At 52.3% G+C, this 18,529-nt stretch overlaps 1 protein-coding gene across 2 annotated transcripts in view; it reads left to right on the plus strand.

Moving 5' to 3' along the window:
- Positions 1-127: 127 nt before the first annotated feature.
- Positions 128-18,529, plus strand: part of NRBP1 (nuclear receptor binding protein 1) — a 33,243-nt gene continuing 14,841 nt past the window's right edge. Inside the window, exons 1-8 of one of the 2 annotated variants that reach the window (XM_064650864.1) lie at positions 128-258; positions 442-664; positions 11,394-11,516; positions 11,911-12,012; positions 12,103-12,192; positions 12,670-12,710; positions 13,772-13,866; positions 17,651-17,674. In XM_064650864.1, coding sequence (XP_064506934.1) covers positions 458-664; positions 11,394-11,516; positions 11,911-12,012; positions 12,103-12,192; positions 12,670-12,710; positions 13,772-13,866; positions 17,651-17,674 — 682 coding nt within the window. In that variant the 5' untranslated portion in view covers positions 128-258; positions 442-457. The remainder of the gene's footprint in view (positions 259-441; positions 665-11,393; positions 11,517-11,910; positions 12,013-12,102; positions 12,193-12,669; positions 12,711-13,771; positions 13,867-17,650; positions 17,675-18,529) is intronic. The other variant, XM_064650865.1, reaches the window with a different exon arrangement.

The raw sequence follows: 18,529 nt of genomic DNA on the forward strand, positions 1-18,529 counted from the left end.
CTGGCGGCTCGTTATCGTGCTCCCATTGGCTGTCGCACGGGTCGGCCCCGCCTCCTCACGGTCCTTCCCGGCCCGGCCCGCAGAGCGCCCCCTGCCTTGCGACTCCTCGCGGGGCCCCGCCCGCCGGCCATTGGCGGGCGCTGACGCGGCGCTCCGGGCGCTGATTGGCTGCGCGGAGGCCCCGCCCCGCCCGGCGCGTTACGCAGCGCGGCGGTTGCGGCGGGGACGCGCTCGGGGCCAGGAGGTGCCGCAGGCCCGGTAAGTGTGCGGCCCCCGCCTCTCGGCCCCCGCCGCGCCCACCACCGGCTCGGCCGGGCGCTGCCAGTAGGCCCGAGGCGCGGTCCCGGCTGACAGGCCCGGCGGGCGCGGCCCGGCACGGTTCGGCCCGGTGGGCCCGGCCTGGCCTCCCGCCGCGCCTCACGGGCCGCGCCTCTCCCGCAGGGTGTGCGACCGCAGCATGTCGGAAGGCGAGTCCAAGCAGGTGCCGAGCAGCGGCTCGGACCCCAAGCCGGAGCCCGCGTCGTCTGGCCCGGGGATGACCTCGGTGTCTGCGCCGGTGACTTCCGCGGCGCCCCCGGAGGAGGAGGAGGAGGAGGAGAGCGAGGACGAGTCCGAGATCCTGGAAGAGTCGCCGTGCGGCCGCTGGCAGAAGCGGCGCGAGGAGGTCAGTGCCGGGGGCCGGTTCCCGAGGCGGGAGTGCGGATCGGACCGGGCCGGGCGGGGCTCGGGCAGCCGCTTGTCCCGCCCCGCTGGGTCCTTCTGCCGCCTGTCCCCGTGTCAGTCGGGCCCCGGGCCGGAGGTCCGTCACGCTCCCGAGAGGCAGGGAGGTGGGTGGCCCTTTGCCAGCCGAGGGGCCGCCGTTCCTCGGGCCCGAAGCGTCCCGGCTGGAGCGCAGCCGGTGCTGCCTTCGCCTGCCGCAGGCCGGTGTCGCGGCCAGCTGTTGCTGCTGTGGAGCAGGGAGTGGCTCGCGTTTCGTGGATCTTTGCTTCTGGGAATGGTGAAGAGCAGTAGCTGCATAGTCCTTGGTGCTTGCTGGGGAGCGTGGACAGTACCTGCTGCCGAGGCTTATCAGCTTTTGAATCCTTGCTTTTGGTTTGCTTGGGCTTCTGCAGTGAGGATAAAGCACAGTCAGCTCACACAGGCTCGTTTCTTGACCTGTCCTACTTGCCCCCACTGCTCGGTGCTTGTGCTGGCAGTGTGTGCTGTGAAGGCACAAGGAGATTAGATCGTGTTGTTTGGGACCTCTCCCTTTTTCCGCTCGTTGCTGGGTCCTGTTTTTCTTACTGGGGGCTGTCTGCACAAACTGGTTGCTGCTCTGTGCTGGCGCAGTGCCCCTGCCCTGGCTGGGCAGGCTGTGCAGCCCTGGCAGGTGCTGACAGACAGACAACGCTGCGGCACAAGTGCTGAGCACGGGCGTTTGGCTGCTTTGTCCCTCGCTGCAGACACGGGCAGTGCAAACGCTGCTGGTGGTTAGAGTCATTTGTTCTGGTGTGAATTTGGAGGTCAAAGTAAGGTCAGGGATTCCCCACAGTTCTTCACCTTTGCTTGCTGAGAGCTATCATGGTTTGGGTTAACATGAGCCAAGCCCTGGCATGGTGTGGTCAGAATGTACCTTTTCTGGTGGGGCTGTGCAGATTAGTTACAAGGAGAGGGTGTCAATGTGAAGCTATGGTGCTGCCCTCCACTTCCTTACCTGAAGTGCTTTATCTTGTGCTCTGTGCCGAACTGGCACATGTTGGAGACCAAAGCTGGTTTGTTTGTGTTGTCCTTTCAGTGTGTTTTATCTGGTACTGATCATTTTGACACAGAAACAGAAATTTCCTTCCAGGCTTTTTTGTGCTCTCCTTCATGTCAAGTAAGATTTGAGAGGCTCAAGTATTTTCTTTGGATTTGACTTCCCCCCTGTGCAGACAGATTAGGACCCAGACACAAGAAATTCATTGAAATTTCAGCGTGGCTAAATGAGTGGCTAGTGGCTTCAGGCTGCCATAGAGATCTGAGCTCTGCTCCACCCCGCAGGTCGAGGGATGGGTGTCAGGGACATTGTTGTTGGGTGATCTGGGTGAGCTCGGGGCTGCTGCTCACCAGTGAGGGCTGCACCAACTGCTCTCTGACAGGGAGTGAGTAACACACATTGCTGTGACCCTGCACTGAAATCCTGGTGTATCTCAGGATTTCACATGTGAATTTGTGGCTCGATGAGCCCCGAGCTTGCGGAGAGGCTTTTGTTCCCTGAACCGTGTGACATCAGACTCTCTTTGCCATCTTCAGCATTTGGACTGATCTGCTCCCCAGAGTAAATTCTCCCACTGCTGTTGTCCCAGCATGAAATTTATTTGAAACCGCTTTACTTTCTGAGCATCCCAGAGCAAAGTGCCCCTTGTCCTGGGGAGGTGTGACTCCATCTGCACCGGTTTTTCTGGTCAGCGCAGCACAGGGGCAGGCTCTTACTTGATACCCCTCGAAGGGAGGGGGTGGAAAAGGGAGGTGCTGACCTCTCCTCGGTGATGCAATCCTGATCCTTTATCATGGCAGTATCTCCTGAATGCTGGGTTAGGTGGCACCGTGGAAGCAAGGAGATGCGATAACGTGGAGAGGAATGGGCGGAGTGACTGTGTGCTGCCTGTGCTCTGCTGCTCCCCGGGTACTCTTTCCCACTTTGCTCTGAGCACCGTGCTTGGATGTGCACTTGGGAATGCAGTGGCCTGGCCTCACTTTTAAAAAAAATAGACTATATTTTGCTAGCCATCGACTGTTTGTGATGACCTCGCTGCAGCAGAGGTGGGGCTGTGCAGGCTGTGCAGAGAGGGCCCGTGAGCCGTGGGGAGCGAGCTGCCTGTGAGCCGGGGAGTGTCGGTGCCTGTTTACCCAAACGAGCAGAGTTCGGTGGGACGGTGCCCCCGCTGCCGGTCCCGGGCACGGAACGGTCTTGGAGCGACAGGACGGCCTGCGCTGGCCGTGCCGGCCCCGCACGTCCCGGCCGCTTGCTCCTGGTCCGGTGGAAGCGGCCTTAGGCCCTCCCGAGCGCCCCGGGACCGGGACCGGGACCGGGACCGGGGCCGGAGCCGGGGCGGTGCCGGGTGGGCGGGGCGGGGCGGGGCCTGCGGGGCGCCCAAGCCGGCCAATGGCAGGTGGCGGGGAGAGTTACATCACCGGCAGCGGCGCCCATTGGCTGCGGCCCGCGCTGGCCACGCCCTCGGGCCGGTGCCGGGCCCCGGGAAGGGGCGGCCTGGCCGAGCGCAGCTGCCGCAGCCAACTTACGGTCCTGGTTTAGCGCCAGCCGCCCGCGCTGAGCTGCGTCCTCTGATAAACCTGAAAATACGTGCGTTCCCAAGGCGAGGTGGTGCTGGGCACAAGGCTGCGCGGGGAGCGGAGCAGCTGGGGCGCGGCACGCAGGAAAGGAACCCAAGCCACTCGGGCGCTGGTCGGCAGCAGTTCGGCCGGAGCAAGCGTGTGCCTGGGCACTGAGAGGGCAAAGCCCATCCTGGGATTCCGAGCCGAATCCCGCTCTGGAATTGTGCCCACGGCCCAGGTTCCTGTCCTGACACACACACGAGTGAGGCCTTACACGGGGCTCTTGTTCCGTGGCAGAGGCACAGGGCGAGGCTCCATGGCGCCAGGGCAGGGCGGTCGCAGGGCTGATGGGCTCTCCCAGCCCGTGCTCGCCTGTCTCCCTTCTGGCTGCTCTCCCTGACAAACCATCTCCTCTGTTTCTGTTGTCCTCCTGTGACACTCCATGCCCTTCTTGCAGGCAGCATGCATGCATAACTTATTTTTCTTGGGTTGTCCAAGTATCATCAGAATTATCTGCTGTGCCTCCTGGGAATAGAAACTTCCTAACGGAGCTGAATTGCAGCACCACATTGACAGGTCGGGTTTAGCCTCCTGCAGCTGGCTCGTGGGGAACCTGAAACTGAGAGCTTGGTGCCTGCTGTCCCTGGGAGCTACACAGCTCACATGCAACAGTGGCCCAACATAACTGTAGGAAAAGTTTTGCTCTGCTGCATCAGAATCTTTATTTTTAGCTCAGTGTTATGGTGTTGGGCTTGGCAAGCCCATGTGAGCAGGAGAGGCTCAGCCCTTCCCGGGTGGGAATGTCCTGGGTGTGACAGCTGCCTATCGACCACATTTCTTTCTGTACCTTTTCTACATAGGAAGACACCATGTGACTACATGAACCAAGACTTTATAAGAAATACTTTGCTGACATCTTTGTAATGTGCTCTGGTAAATAACCCTTTCAGTGCTGTTGAGGGAATCTATGTTGCACTGTGGATGTGGGCACAAGTGGGTCCCCTTTTGGGGGTGTGTGTGAGTGTGTCTGTCATAGTGAAGAGGGAGAAGGCTGGACAGGCCTGGGTGGGCCTGGCTGCCCCTTCCACAGGCTCCTCGTGAGGCACAGCCTGGAGTGATGTCGCTGTCCTCAAATGCTGCTGCACTCCCTAGCACAGAGGGCTTTGTGAGGATGTGAAGCGTGGCACGTGGAGCAGAAAAGGAAGATAATGGGAGAAAGCACTGATCTCTGCTTAAATACCTGTGCCCTTTCCCAGAGGATATGTCAGGCTGCTCAAGAGCAGCGGGAGAACCTTGTGTCCTTCCCTGGAACCTCACCCTGGTGCTGATTGCACTGTCCTGCGCTGAGAGTGGGCACAGGGATTGTGCTTCTGTCCCACAGGTTCTAAAGCGTTGAGGGGATTTTTGGGATGGCTGAAGGTGATGTTTCAGTTCTTGATAGCCATCAGTGACCTCGTGACTGTCTTGTTCTGTGCCCGATGTGTTATTGGCTCTTTTGGAAGCTTGGCTGCTGGAGCACTTTCCATGTTCTGCCCCACTGCAGTGACTGCTGAAATCAGGAGGTTCCTTTCTGCTTCATCCCTGGGGACACACCTCGTGTGTCAGTGTGACTGTGCATGCAGTGGTTGCCATGCTAATTAATTCTTGGTTTTGTCTCTGGGGTTTTCCACTGTCAAGTAACTAGATTAAAGCTCAGTCCTTCCAAGCTTCCCTTACAGGGGTGTGTGGACTAGGACAGGGTAATGGAGTTCCATGTGGCCCTGGATGTCATGTCAGGTGCAAAACTTGGGGAGCAGAGTTTGAGGCAGTATGTGCTGTGCCTGTGAGTGTGTCCTAGTCCAGTCTTGCTGTTCTTCATTGGGTACTGTTACTGGAAGTTCAGAAAATTAATTCAGGTAGCACCACTGCCATTTGTTTGCTTCTCTTTTCCTATGAAGGATCTGGCTGTCATTTGGATTGGCACTTCCCAGCTATTGATGGCTGGGTGTTACAGCTGGATTTCAGTGCTTGGAAAGAAACTTGCTGAGGTAGTAAAAGATAAGCAGCAGTTTGTCTTTTCCTATCACAGATCTGAGTTTCTGTGTGTGGGAAAGGGATACATCGTTCCTGGGAAAGGTGGCGTTTGAGGTGCTCTGAGTGTTGGGTTCTGCTGCTGGAAGGAAGATGGGCTGCAGAGACTCTCCAAGCAGGCTGGTACTCGGAGAGCTGCCAGCTCCCTGACAGGCTTTGGCAATGGACCTGGTTTTTTTTCCAGCTGATGGAGAAAACTAATGCCATGCTATAGTTTTTATGGTGTTCCTTGACCATAGGGAAGATTTTGTGCAGCCTTTTAACGTTTTTATTGGCTCGTGTGGGGGCTTTCTGGAAGGAACAAGCCCTTGGGATGTGCCTGAATGAGCTGAGGGGCACTTAAGGGTGCAGAGGGGACTGAGCCTTTGTCCCAGCCCTGTTCTGTCCTTGCTCACAGACTGTGACAGACAGCTGGCACTCGCTCCATGTGGCTGTGGCGGGGAGCAGGGGCGGCTGGCTGCCGCTTTCCCAGCGCTCCCGGGAGGCTGGAGGTGCTGGTCACCCTCTACCCAGGGATGGGGTTCACTCTGCATTCCTTACAGAGCTGTTCTAAAAATACCATGGCCTGTGCAGCAGCACTGAAACCTTCCCTTGTCGGCCCTGTGCCTCTCAGCCCTGCCTCGGGAGCCCAGGCAGCAATCGTGACAGCTGCCATGGGTTTGGTGGAGCTCAGGCTGGGGAAGTGGGTTTGGTGGGGCTCAGGCTAGGGAAGAGGCTTCCTGCTGGGCCACCAGACGGGAGAGGCCATGTGCTGCTGCTGCCTCTGCCTCCATGTCCTGCCTGCGGGGAGCCTGCACGGCAAATCCTGATGGACAGAGGCACAGCCATACCTAAGTTAGCCACGGGAGCCTGGTGCTTTTACAAGCATCCCATGGCAACATGGATGACAGGAATAGCTGTATCCTGTTTCTACTTATCAGTGTTCAGGAAAAATCCCATTTCAGGTCTTTAGTACCTGTCTCACAGAAGAGCAGGATGGGCTAGAGCAGAACGGGAACAGCTCACTTGGTGTTTATCCTGTCTGGATTGCTTGTTTATTTTGAAGCACCAAGTGAAACTTGGGCTTGCAGTAGGCAATTTGTATTCATTTCTGGTGTCCATTAAATAGATGGGAATGATGCCTGTCTCCCTGTGGGGTATTTGGCACTGGTGGGACTGCGCCTCAAATCCTGGGTGCAGTTCTGGGCCCCTCATGACAAGAGAAATATTAAGGAGCTGGAGCATGTGCAGGGAAGGGAACGGAGCTGGGAAGGGGCTGGAGCAGCAGGAGCAGCTGAGGGAGCTGAGGGGGCTCAGCCTGGAGAAGAGGGAGGCTCAGGGGGGACCTTCTGGCTCTGCAACCCCCTGACAGGAGGGGGGAGCCAAGGGGGTCGGGCTCTGCTGCCAGGGAACAAGGGACAGGAGGAGAGGGAACATCCTCCAGCTGTGCCAGGGAAGGGTCAGGTTGAGTATTAGGGAAAATTCCTGTCCAGCCCTGGCACAGCTGCCCAGGGCAGGGTTGGAGTCCCCATCTCTGGAGGGATTTAAAAGCCATGTGGATGTGGCCCTTGGGGACATGGGTTAGTGGTGGCCTTGGCAGTGCTGGGGAAGCAGTTGGACTCGGTGGTCTGAGAGGGCTTTTCCAGCCTCAGTGACTCTGTATCCAGAGCAGTGCTGCTGCTGTTCAGAGCACCTTGACTCCTGTCATACTTTTGTGGGTTTTTTAAGTTGTTGATCTACTGCCTGGGGGGAATTTGTAGTGAGGTCTGTCCTGTGGTGTGTTGTTTAGCCAGAACTGTTCAAGTGCTTTTGGAGAGGCTGCATGGCCACTGGGTGACAGCCTCCGGGGCGGTGGCCTGGCACAGTCTGTGTGACACAGTGCTGTGGCTCAGAACTCACCCTTTTGCTGCAGAGCAGCTGTGGCTCTGGCCTGGGCTCCGTGCAGAATGTCCTGGCTCCCAGTGAGGTCCAGCTCGGTGGGCCAGCGCGGAGCAGGACCAGCGGGAAGCGACAGGGACACGTCCTGCCTGTGCTAAAATTGTGTCAGGTCTCAGCACCACATCTCCTGAGCTGGTGCAGGGCAGTGTAGTTACAAGCGAGGGCAAGCTCTAACACATGGAGGACTTTTAACCCTCTCTTTAAATGGTCCAGATGTGCCTGTTGGGTTCACAGATGAGCTTCTCGCAGATGTGTTTGATCTTGTTACTTGTCACAGCATGTTTGGAAGAACCAATTATTATATTGCTGATGGTCACATTGTCTTTTCCTTACACTTTAGTTGCTGTGGGGGTTGGTTTGTACAGCCATGGTAATAATCAATACGTTCCTTTCCTTGCCACTGTTATATTACAGTGGTTATTTTAATTTTCTTGTCGAATTAACACCTGTCAAGCATTTTGCTACTATAATTGCCAAGGCCAGTGTGTCAGTTTAATTAAAACTTGAAGTAGGATTGCTTCTTTGCTTTGTTGGATTTCTTTTGCTTTTTCCTGCAGTGGATCTGGCATTCTTTATTGTGTTACACTCTGAATTAGCCTCAGATCCCAGAGAGCCCTTTTTGTTCTGTTGCTGATGGTAAATTTGCTGCTTTTTGTTTCCCCACAGCTCAGGCAGAAGCTGAGCTCCACGTGGCCCAGCTGCTGGCTCTGGGGTTCTCTTATCTCTGGTCCCAAGAGTTTGCCAGCTGGTTGGGCAGAGCTTTGATCCCTTTCTCTGGCCTTAACAAGTGGCCAGGGAAACTCATTATCATGTTCATACTACTCTGAACCAGACCCGAGGCTTCTTGTGAGGGTCTGGCCTGATGTGCTGCCACTCCCCATCTCTTCAATGTGCAATTCCATTCCTTACTGATATTTTAGTTATTATGGGCTTTTTTCCAGTTTTTATACCTTTTTTTTCTAGATTATAAATAATCACTGTCACTTGTGGCTTAGGCTGTGTTTGTTTTTTTGTTTAATTGACAGATTATGTGAACTACAGAATGTCTCTCCAAAAGTCTGTTCTTTCAGTGATAGATATCCAGATGTTTGAGAGCTATAGAAAAAATACGCCTTGGACAATTGAAATAACTTGCCAAAGGGAGATTTAGCTTCCAGATTTTTTCCCCTTAGAGCTGTTATGCCACTTCCCCCATTCCCCTTTAAGTAATTAAATTCACTTGAATTCCTCTTGAGTTTCCTTACCTCTTGCATACACAGACACAGAGCTGTGTTAGTCCCTCTGTGGTGTGGAGCTGCTTCCTTTGCTGTGCTGTGGAAATTCAGGCTAAGCTGGGCTCAGGTCACTTCTCCCTCAGTGTAAAAAGCTGCCTGGTCTGTGGGCTGTCTGGGACAAACACCGGAGCGATACATGATGTCCATGCTTCTCGAGGGCTTAGGGTTCTGCTTTGCCAAGCATGGAAGGGATGTGGAACAGGGACTTGGCAACCTGACCCCAGGAGGAATCAGCTATTGCCTTTCAGTTGTCTCTCTGCATTTTTCCCCTTTTACTCTTCTACCCAGGCTGTCGATCTCCTCAGGAACTGAGAATTGCCGTCGGTGATGTCAGCTGGGTTTGGTGTCTTGAGTCATATCTGGTGCCCTGGAATATTGCCTATGAGTCATGGAAATAATGTACGCCTGTTGAGCTTGGCCAGAAGTGGGAGATGTGGCAAGTCCACAGCCCCTGGCTGTGTTATCGGGGCAGATTTGGAGTAGCTGCCAGTACTTGAGGACTTAGTTAATCCAGTAAAGCTGGGAGTCTTTCAATAGAGGGCCTTTAACAGTTGGACTCGGGGATTTGGAGGTCTTTTCCAACCTTAATGTTTCTGTGAATAGGCAGCAAGCATGATGAAAGAAGAGAATCCAGAGGGGTGAATGGGCACTGGGTGTCAGTGTGGTTGCTGTTACCTTGTTCCCTGCACTGGCTCACACACACCTGTCTTTCTGCTGCCTGGGGCTTGTTTAAAATTGCTAAAGTTAAAGCCTTTTGTCATTCAGCTTTAGTAAATGTACTGGGCATTTTTATACTGCTATCATCCCTAAGATATTGCTTATACTACGATTTGAAGGAAAAATGTTCTATCCTTAATTATCTCTTTTTCTTTCAGCTTTCTTTAATGATGAAACATAAGAGGCCTGGCCTGGTATTTAGATGTTGGTGTCAGTGTATAAGTATACATGTGTATATATATATATATAAAACCCTCCAAGTTTTTAAGATCATATTAAGCCAAAACTCAGTTCTTTCACCCCTCAGTTATGCAGGTGGCTCAGGTGGAAGGGAGCAGGGTAATTCACGTATAGCTGTCATCTCCTGTGATAGTTTTCAATAGTTATTTTCCATAGCTCAGGCTGTCCTTATATAATTATGACCTGTATTCCTTATTCCTGCCTGTGCCACGCCTTGCAGCTGGTTGTGTCACACTCATTTACTGCTCAGTTGCTGGAGAAATCTGCATCACTCTGGTTTTTCTGTGCTCAATGTCATTTGTCACTGGAGTGTGTCACCTGCAGTGTCAGAGTATTGAATGTCATCGTGCTTCTTTGGATTCCCCTGGGAGATCATAAAGAACGTCACTTGTATTGGGGGACTGTCACTCTGTGCTGTTGGGCTGCTGAAGGAGTAGAATGGGGTAGAGCAGTTCAGCTGGAATGATGAAATTGGGTAAATTTGATCGTGTGAAAGTGGCTGCCAAGGGAGGAGGGACTTTTGAGGGAGCTCTTATATGTGGTGAGAAGCTTCCAGCAAATGGGATGCTGCTGGGGTCCCTAGCGAGGGAAGAGAAGGTAACAGTATGAGAAGGAAGAGCTGTGAAATGGCCAGGACTTAGAGGTGATAGAAGTGGAAGATGAGTCTGGATTTGCCATGCAAATCTCTGTGTTAGCTGTTACCTCATGGGGGGAATTGGATCAGCTGAAAGCTGCCAAGCCTGGTAATGAGCACCAAGGCTGCCAGAGTTCAAGGAGCATTTGGACATTGCTCTCAGGCACACGGTGGGATTCCTGGGGTTGTCCTGTGCAGGGCCAGGAGCTGGACTTCAATGATCCTTGTGGGTCCTTTCCAACTCAGGATATCCGGTGATTCTCTGAAGTGATTCTAGGTGTGTGGCCAGTTGATAGGAACAGTAATTGTTGCTGTTTGACCATTAGAAGGGAAATTCTACCCTCTTGTCCTCTCTGAGTGCTTTGGGATGGGAATCCAGTTCCATCACCACACATTGCCTGGTGCAGTGGGATGTTCACCATGACTGTGCCTGTCAAAGACGTTGCAGAACAGCAAATGCTCTGGATGTTGGAGGAGAGAGCCTGTGCACATCTTTGGATGCTGCAACATATCTGAGGAAAAACGGTGTTATGGAAAAATTTGCTGTTGGGAATGTGATTCATCTCAGATCTCTGCAGGTCTTTCAGCATTATGTCCTCTCAAAGCCCTCACCATTCTTGTTCTGGGCTCTAAACCCTCAATCCCCTCCCCTTGCCTTGCTGCTCTCCTAGTGCTTATCTTTGTATTTAGTATTGGGTGTGGATGTGCTGGGTCAGAGTTTGCATTTATTAATTAAAGAAATTACTGTAGCAGTTTCCACTGTCATTGATTCCCATGTCTGTTCTGAACCTGCAGCTTTCCCTTTGTTCCTCTTTGCTTTGATTGAGTTTTGTGTATCATCACCTTTCAGAAGATTCCTCTACGAAGCTGTATCTGAGTTCTTGAGACATTTCTGTATCCCTTTTCTATGGTTGGAGGTTTTTTTTGTGGTGGAATAAACTACAGGTATCCTAAAACATGAAAATCTAACATATTAGATGGGAAAGCAGAACATAGCTTTGCTCCAACACAGCCTTTGTGCACAAGAGGTTTTCCCTCAGGTCTGCCCAGGACTTGCTGCTTACACAGCCTACGGTGGCTCATTTTGGGTATGCCCCATCCTGAGCTACATGTGCACAATCCTGTCCTGGAATGCTCATTTAATTAAAAGTTAATGAGCAGAGTTCATAATTCTCCCATGAGGGTGGCTTGGCAGTGATCTGTCTTGCTGTCTTGGAGCTCCCACCTCTCTCCATCCCTCCCTCCAGGTGAACCAGCGTAACGTCCCGGGGATCGACAGTGCCTACCTGGCCATGGATACGGAGGAGGGTGTGGAAGTTGTGTGGAATGAAGTTCAGTTTTCTGAGCGGAAGAACTTTAAGCTTCAGGAAGTAAGTTGATGTGCTTCTCAACAGAATGTGGAAACATATCTTGCACCAAGGTGGGATTCTGAGTACTGGTGACCTCTTGTGTGGATTATTGGCTGGGGTTGGAGTGCTGTGCTGCCCAAGCGTAGCCAATTTGGCTGAAGCCTGGTCTGTCCAGGAAATGTGCTGGAAAACTGTTGTGCTGTTTCCATGGGCTCTTGTATTCATTTAGATTTGGTGATCCAACCATGCTCTGCTGAGGTGCAGTGCAGGAGGAAATGAGATGCCACCTGTCCTTAGCGTAGGAGCTTGACATGTACAGTGCTGTTTAAGGGGACCAAGACCCAAGGAGAAAGAAGGATATGGGTTGATGTGATCTCTGATGTGACATGTCTTTGTCTTTCTGTCTGTCTTTAAGGAAAAAGTTAAAGCGGTGTTTGACAACTTAATTCAGCTGGATCATCTGAACATTGTGAAGTTCCACAAATACTGGGCTGATGTGAAGGAGAACAAGGCCAGGGTAAGAGCAGCAAACAGGCTGCTGGGTTTTCGTTGTGTGTTGTGTAGGTAATTAGTGAAGCAGAGGGTAATGTCTCACACTGCCCCACAGGTGATCTTCATCACTGAGTACATGTCTTCAGGGAGTTTGAAACAGTTCCTGAAGAAGACAAAGAAAAACCACAAAACTATGAATGAAAAGGTAACTTTTTTTCCTGTATGCCCATATTCCCTGAAAGCCATCAGCCCTTGGAAAGCTCTTTCAGCAGAGGATCCCTTTGAGAACCTGGTGATAACATGTGCCTCCGTGTCCCTGTGGCCTAGCTCAGCTGCAGATTCTCTGGAACAGCAGTTCTGTGCTGGTTCTTTGCTGCCAGCAGCTCTGCAGCTTCATACATGTGGTGTGACAGGCATGTCCCTCTCCATGGGCCCTCACAGGAAAGAGGGAAGGTGTCTGTGTGGGGGAGGACTCAGGAGGACAGATGTGTTTCTGGACCCATGGGAATATGTAAAAACAAAGCTGAGCATGAGAGAGCTGATCCTTTACACCTGCACTGGATAAAAGCTCAGGTGCCACAGAATGGAGCGTGTATTCCTGCCTGTGAACAGGCTGTTAATCACAGAACTCCAGATCAGCTCCTTAGGGGTGATTTTTATCCTTTTCCTCCTGTGTCTGCAGGCCTGGAAGCGATGGTGTACCCAGATCCTCTCTGCTCTCAGGTACGTGGGGTACTGACCTCGAGATCCTGGCAGTTGTGACTGATGTGGTGGGGAGGGCAGGAGCTGAGCATCAGGGAGCTCTCCAGAGTATCCAGCTTTATAACCCGGGTCTCACCACAGCCAGGAGGATGTTGCAGAGATGACAGAGAAATGAAATTCCACGTGAGAGGCCTGAGGAAAGCTTCCATAGCATTGGCAGGCTGCAGCCCTGTGGCAGGCAGCGGATTCATGGATATTGAGGCATGGTGTTAGATGTGTGTGTGGGTCTGCACATTTCCTGGTGATGCAGATCTTCTGCAGCCATCTCAGTGCAATGCAGCTGAGTAGAATGTGTTTGGGGTTTTAAAAATTCCTCTCCACCTGAGCCAGAGTTGGTGAGTAGCTAATGAGAGCCTTGGAAAAACAATAACCCAGATGGCAGAGCGCAGCTTGCGCTCCATAGACAAAGCTCTGGTACCATTTTGTGAAATTACAGCAGTTAGTGAATAGCTGGGGTTCTAATACACTTTGGGAGCTGACTGTCCTCATTTGTGCTGGCTGCTAACTTAAACCCAGGCAGAGTGAGGTGCAAAACCAGGGTGTACCTGGGACCCCAGCACTGAAAAACTTTATTTGTGCCTGCTGGCAGATATGCCCAGTCCTGTGTGGATAGCACTAAGTGCCTCTTTGGTGCTCTGTGAGTAGGGCCAGAATAAGGCTCTGATATTTTGGGTATAAAATTGTAACCCTTTTAGCACCCACCCAGCAGTACTGAGATGGATGAAATAGTTTTTACCTCTGGTACCCTGAGTTTCTTGGGAACTGATCAGAGAAAGGTTTCTTTTTTCTCCCATATTCTGGAGATTGATTGTCAGAGACAATTCCTCAATATTCCTGATTCTCTCCTAACTAAAGGCTGATGTACAGTCACTGAATTGTACCACCCCCCACTATTGTAAGTCCCTGGCATGTGCTCTTTGCTCTCCTGTTCTCTTCTGATATTGCTTGAGGTGGGGATGGGGTTAAGGGAGGGATTCCAGGCCTTGACAGTCCTTGACCAGTGCTCTGTTCTGCATGTCCAGCTACCTCCACTCCTGTGATCCCCCCATCATCCACGGGAACCTGACCTGCGACACCATCTTCATCCAGCACAACGGACTGATCAAGATCGGGTCAGGTAAGGCTTGCTGGGGTGCCCCTGCCTATCAGACAGACTGCCCAGACAGGAAAAGGCTGCTCCTTTCCAGGTTCCCTGGCATGATAGGCATGTGTGTACATGTACACCTCCACATCAGGTATGCCAGAGACTGGGAGTAGAATTCACTGGTGGTTGAACCCCTGTCAGGTGCAGGAAGGACTGATGTTAGGTGCCGTTTGCGTTTTAGCCCCTTCCTTAACTTTTTGCCTCAAGGGACTGACCCAGGAAATAATGCTGAAACTTTCACATTTTGTAGGCACATGATCCATGGGTTCATCTGCTCCTCAGTCTTTCGTGTTAATGCACACAGAGTTCTCTTCCCAGCACTGTGGAGCTCTGGGAGCTGTCTGGGTAGCTCTGCCCACCGAGGCCACACGAGTGCTGCTTGTAGCAACCCACATTTATAACCAAGCTGACAGACTCTGGCTGCAGCAAGTGGCTTGTCTGGGCATCTCACCCAGCATCCTCCCTCCCTTGGGCCTGGCTCCAGGCTGCTGAGCTGCCCTGAGCCTGGTTGGCACAGACATGCCCTGCTTAGGCAGCCACACTGTGATGAAATGATTTATTTCATAAATAAGCAGTGATGTTCCTGGCAGTGCAGTGCATCCTTGCATGCTCTGGTTTTTCCACCTTGGCTATGCCCATGTCTCTAAAAATCTGTCTGCAGTTAGGATGTGTTACGTCACACCTTGACGTGACCTTTTAAGGGACAGCTTTGCTGCCTGTTGTTTGACTTCTGCAAGTATTCTCGACCTGAGGAGTGGGTCTTTGCCTCCTCGGAGCCTTTGTCTGTATGGGTTTTGGTTTGAGGTGGCAGTGTACTGGGAAGGATGCTCTGCTTCACCTGTCATCCAAAAATAGCCTCTCAGCAGCTGCAGGTCTCTGACTTTTCTTCCCATCAAAGAACTCTTGTGTTGTCCCTTTGTTCCAGAACCGGGGTCTCTGTTCTCCATAGCGAACCTCAGATTCTTGCTTGTACCTGGGAAACAGGGTCATGGCAGGAGGCACACTCAGCTCCCAACCTGCCTGTAAACTTGGGGACTTGCTCTTTGCACAGGCTGATGGCATCATGGGATTCACCTTATTGTCTTTTCCTGACTTTGTCCAGGTGGAAGAAGAGATTTCCAGGAGTGTGTACATCTGGTACCTGTATGCTGGCAAACACAGCTGGCTCCTGGCATTCAGTTCAGGCCGTTGATGGGAAGTCTGCTGTAGACTCGAGGACACAAGAAGTCCTCTTTTTCTAGCTTAGTTTAGAAGTATCATCCAGGTGCCCCTGTTCTGTGGGGCAGCCGGTGCTGTGTGTAAAGCCAAACCCCTGGAGCTGGTGTTGGAGCCACGGCTTTCACCAGAGGGGGGTCCTGCAGGTCAGATGAGCCGTTCACAGAGCGTGCGGCTCCAGCGGTGCCTTCAGAGGCTGCCTAGAAGGAAGATGGCTCTTTGGGTGTGGGGCACAAATGGTGGCCTCAGCACAGTTACACCTTTGCTCCCTGCAGTTCCACAGAGCTTTGGTTCTATCAGGCACGGTGGGAAGGACACAGCAGTCACCCCAGTGGGCTCATGCCAGGAGTAGCCAGTGTCTGTGGTCACAACTGCAGGATGTGCTGGAGTGTGACTGTGCAGCAGCAGTGCTCAGGCTCAGCTGTTCCTGAGCAAACCCCTCTGTTCCACAGCTTTGGGCTGCCTGGTTTGCCTCACGTTCAGAAGTGAAGTGATTTATCTGGGAGATTCTAAATAAAAAAGGAAGTGAGCGCGACTGGACTTGTGGTCAGAAGAGGAATCCTCCAGATGGTAAAGCTGTATTTCCAGTGGAGGCTGAAATCAGAGTTGGCAGTGTTGCAGGGTGTATTCCTGTTCCTGCAGTGCCCACCCAACCAGGAAAGGCAAAGCTATGTCCCCAGGAATGGTGGTTGTGTTGGAGCTTGAGCCTTCCTCTCCAGCACTGCTGCCTGTGCAGTGCCAGACAGGCTGGGTTCATGTTAGAGCCCTGGAGCCGCAGTCACTCCAGGGTCACTGCTGATGCCTGGCCCATGTTTGCTGCTTCCTGTCCTTGTTCTGTACAGCTGGCTGGGATCTGAGCACTTCCCTGTGTTTGCTTAAAAGCAGTGGGGCAGTAGTTCCCATGGATTTATGGGGAACAAGGATTCAGTGCACTATGATCTGCACTTTGGTGCTCTGTCCCCAGCACCATGCTGGCCACTGCTCCCAGAGCTGCTCTCCCCTTGGCTTTGGCAAAGAGAGAATACTTGCTGAATACAGGGCACAAACCTGGGCTAAGGGAGCTGCTGGTGTGCACTGCAGGACATCCTGCTGTCTTGGAGGGGAAGGCAGTGCCAGGAGAGCAGTGTTGTGTCGGAAATGATTGGTACTGGTTCCTGTGACACCTGTTCAGGTGTGGGAGCAGGCCTTTGCTCCTTGCTGCTCCCTGGGTTGCAGGAGCACGTGTGCTGGCTGGACTGATCACTGTTTCTCTGTTCTGCGTGTAAATCTCTGTGTGCTGAGGGTCAGCTATGGAAGAAAAAGGGAGTGGGAAGGAGGGAGAATTTTGAATACTGCTTAAATGCAAAACCCATCCGTAATCCATTCATTTACTAACCTTTTTTTTCCAGTGCCATAAAGTGCAGAGTTAATAGATTTAAAGAGGGAAAGCTTCAAATGAGTGGGGAGCTTTGGAGAACTTGTGATGAGAATAGGAAAGACACCTACGGCTCTTAAACTTGCCACTGGTGTTCCCGGAGACTGGAATGTTCCAGCTGCTTTGTGGAGCTGTGGTCAGATGAAAACATTCCTTGTGAGAGGTCCAGGTTGTGTCCTGTGTACTCTTCCACAGAACCCTATGCAACACCATGGTACCTCTGTGAGTATCTGTGCTGGGGACATGCTGCCAGGTGTGCTCCTGGGACAGGCTGCTGGTGCTCTGAGTGGGAGGAGAACACCGTGTTCAGACAGGGTGCCCAGTGCTGCTGCCTGTGTGTTGGCATTGCTGGGAGGTGTTCCTGGAATTCTCACTGTCAGTGTAAGAACCATTCGCAGGTGAAAGAAGTGATGGGTTTGAATTAAAAATCCTTTTTGGCAGCTCTTGGAGTGCCCCAGCAGATGGGAGGCTCAAACTGGAGAGTCTCAGACACAGCAATGTGTCAGCGTGTGCTCAGTTAGACCTCAGTGGAGCACAGTGGGAGCTGTGTGGGTGCAGTGCAGATTTCCCACTCGTGCCTCCTCCAGGCACTGGTAATGTGTGTGTCTCCTGTCTGCACCACACCTGACCTGGGACTCAGTCAGTATGTCATTGTGTCTGCTCAGTCTGCCCTCAGTTCCAGGCCATGGGGTGAGGACTCTTACTGGGTGTTAGCTCTGCTGTGGCATCACATGGCCAGGTGTGTAAGTGTGGGTTCTGCTGCCGAGATCCATGACCAGGAGAAGCTGCTGGGTTGTAGATGGGTGGGGGTTGCTAGGGGACTGTGGGACACTCACAGAAAGAGCAGAATTTCCAGCTTCTTGGCCTCAGAGTCAGCCATAATCTTCTGCTTGGTCAGAGGTGCCTTGTCTCTCCTGCCCGATCTGGTTCTTAGGCAGAAACCTTGATGTTCCTTAGGTAAATTTCTTTTGAAGAGGTGGCTGGAGGCAGGGCTCAGTGCTCAGTCCTGTCCCTGTGTGCCCTGACTCTGACCCAGCTGTCTCTATGGATGTAAGTGCTTTGCTGTTCATCAACTCATTGACTTTATCTCGTTTTACTTCCCGCTCACGGGCTGCTCTGTTACAACAGTCTTTCATAGGATATTTGCTAATGGTGAGCAAACTTCTCCGCTCCTGTGATGTGACTCCACTTTTGTCATGTACATGATTTTATCTGTGTGTGTATCTGTATATATATATTTATATATATATAAGTGTGTGTATATCTATATTTGTAACACACAAACATACACACTGATCTATTTACAGTGTTCCCTTGCTATAAGGCTGTATGTAAAACTGTTTGGCTGAGGTGCATCCTGCTTGGAGAGCTCACGTTCTGTGCTGGGATGCAAACCGTTCCTGTGCTCTTGGCCAGAGCCTTACAGAGAGGGAGCACTGCCCTTTGTGAAGTCTCCTGGTTGGTTAGTTCTCTCCCTCTCCATGTTCTTAGCGTGTGCTAGTCCACGGGCCCTGTGCATGCCGGCTCCCGCATGTCAACGAGCCATGCCTTGTTCTGAGCAATTCCCAGCTGAACTTCCCACGTCCATTAGGCTCTTCCCTGCTGCTGCTCTGCTGGCCTTGGCTGGTCCCCAGCCCTGGACTAGCCCCGCTGTATGCTTGGCTATCCAACTGCTTGCTTGTAGTTTGAACTCCTTAGATGTGTTGGTTTTAAGATGAATGTTTCAGTGAATGTGTCTGGCTCCTGATGGCCAGAGCCCTCCCACCCCAAATGAGTCCTTGGTTTGAAGTAAGCTTGGCTATTGATGTTATCCCAGATAAAGCTCTGGTTTTGGGAAGATATGTGCATATGAGGAGGGAATTGGGCTGGTGGGGGCCAGAGAAGGATTTGAGTGCTGCAATTTGTACCCTTATTGCATAGAATACCATGTTTACATGTAAAATAATTACTTTATTTTTGCCATCAGGGTTGTTCTCAATGTTAGAGTTTGTTTCTACTGAGTTGGGA

Source organism: Pseudopipra pipra, chromosome 3 (genome assembly GCF_036250125.1).
Source record: "Pseudopipra pipra isolate bDixPip1 chromosome 3, bDixPip1.hap1, whole genome shotgun sequence".
Taxonomy (NCBI): Eukaryota; Metazoa; Chordata; class Aves; order Passeriformes; family Pipridae; genus Pseudopipra; species Pseudopipra pipra.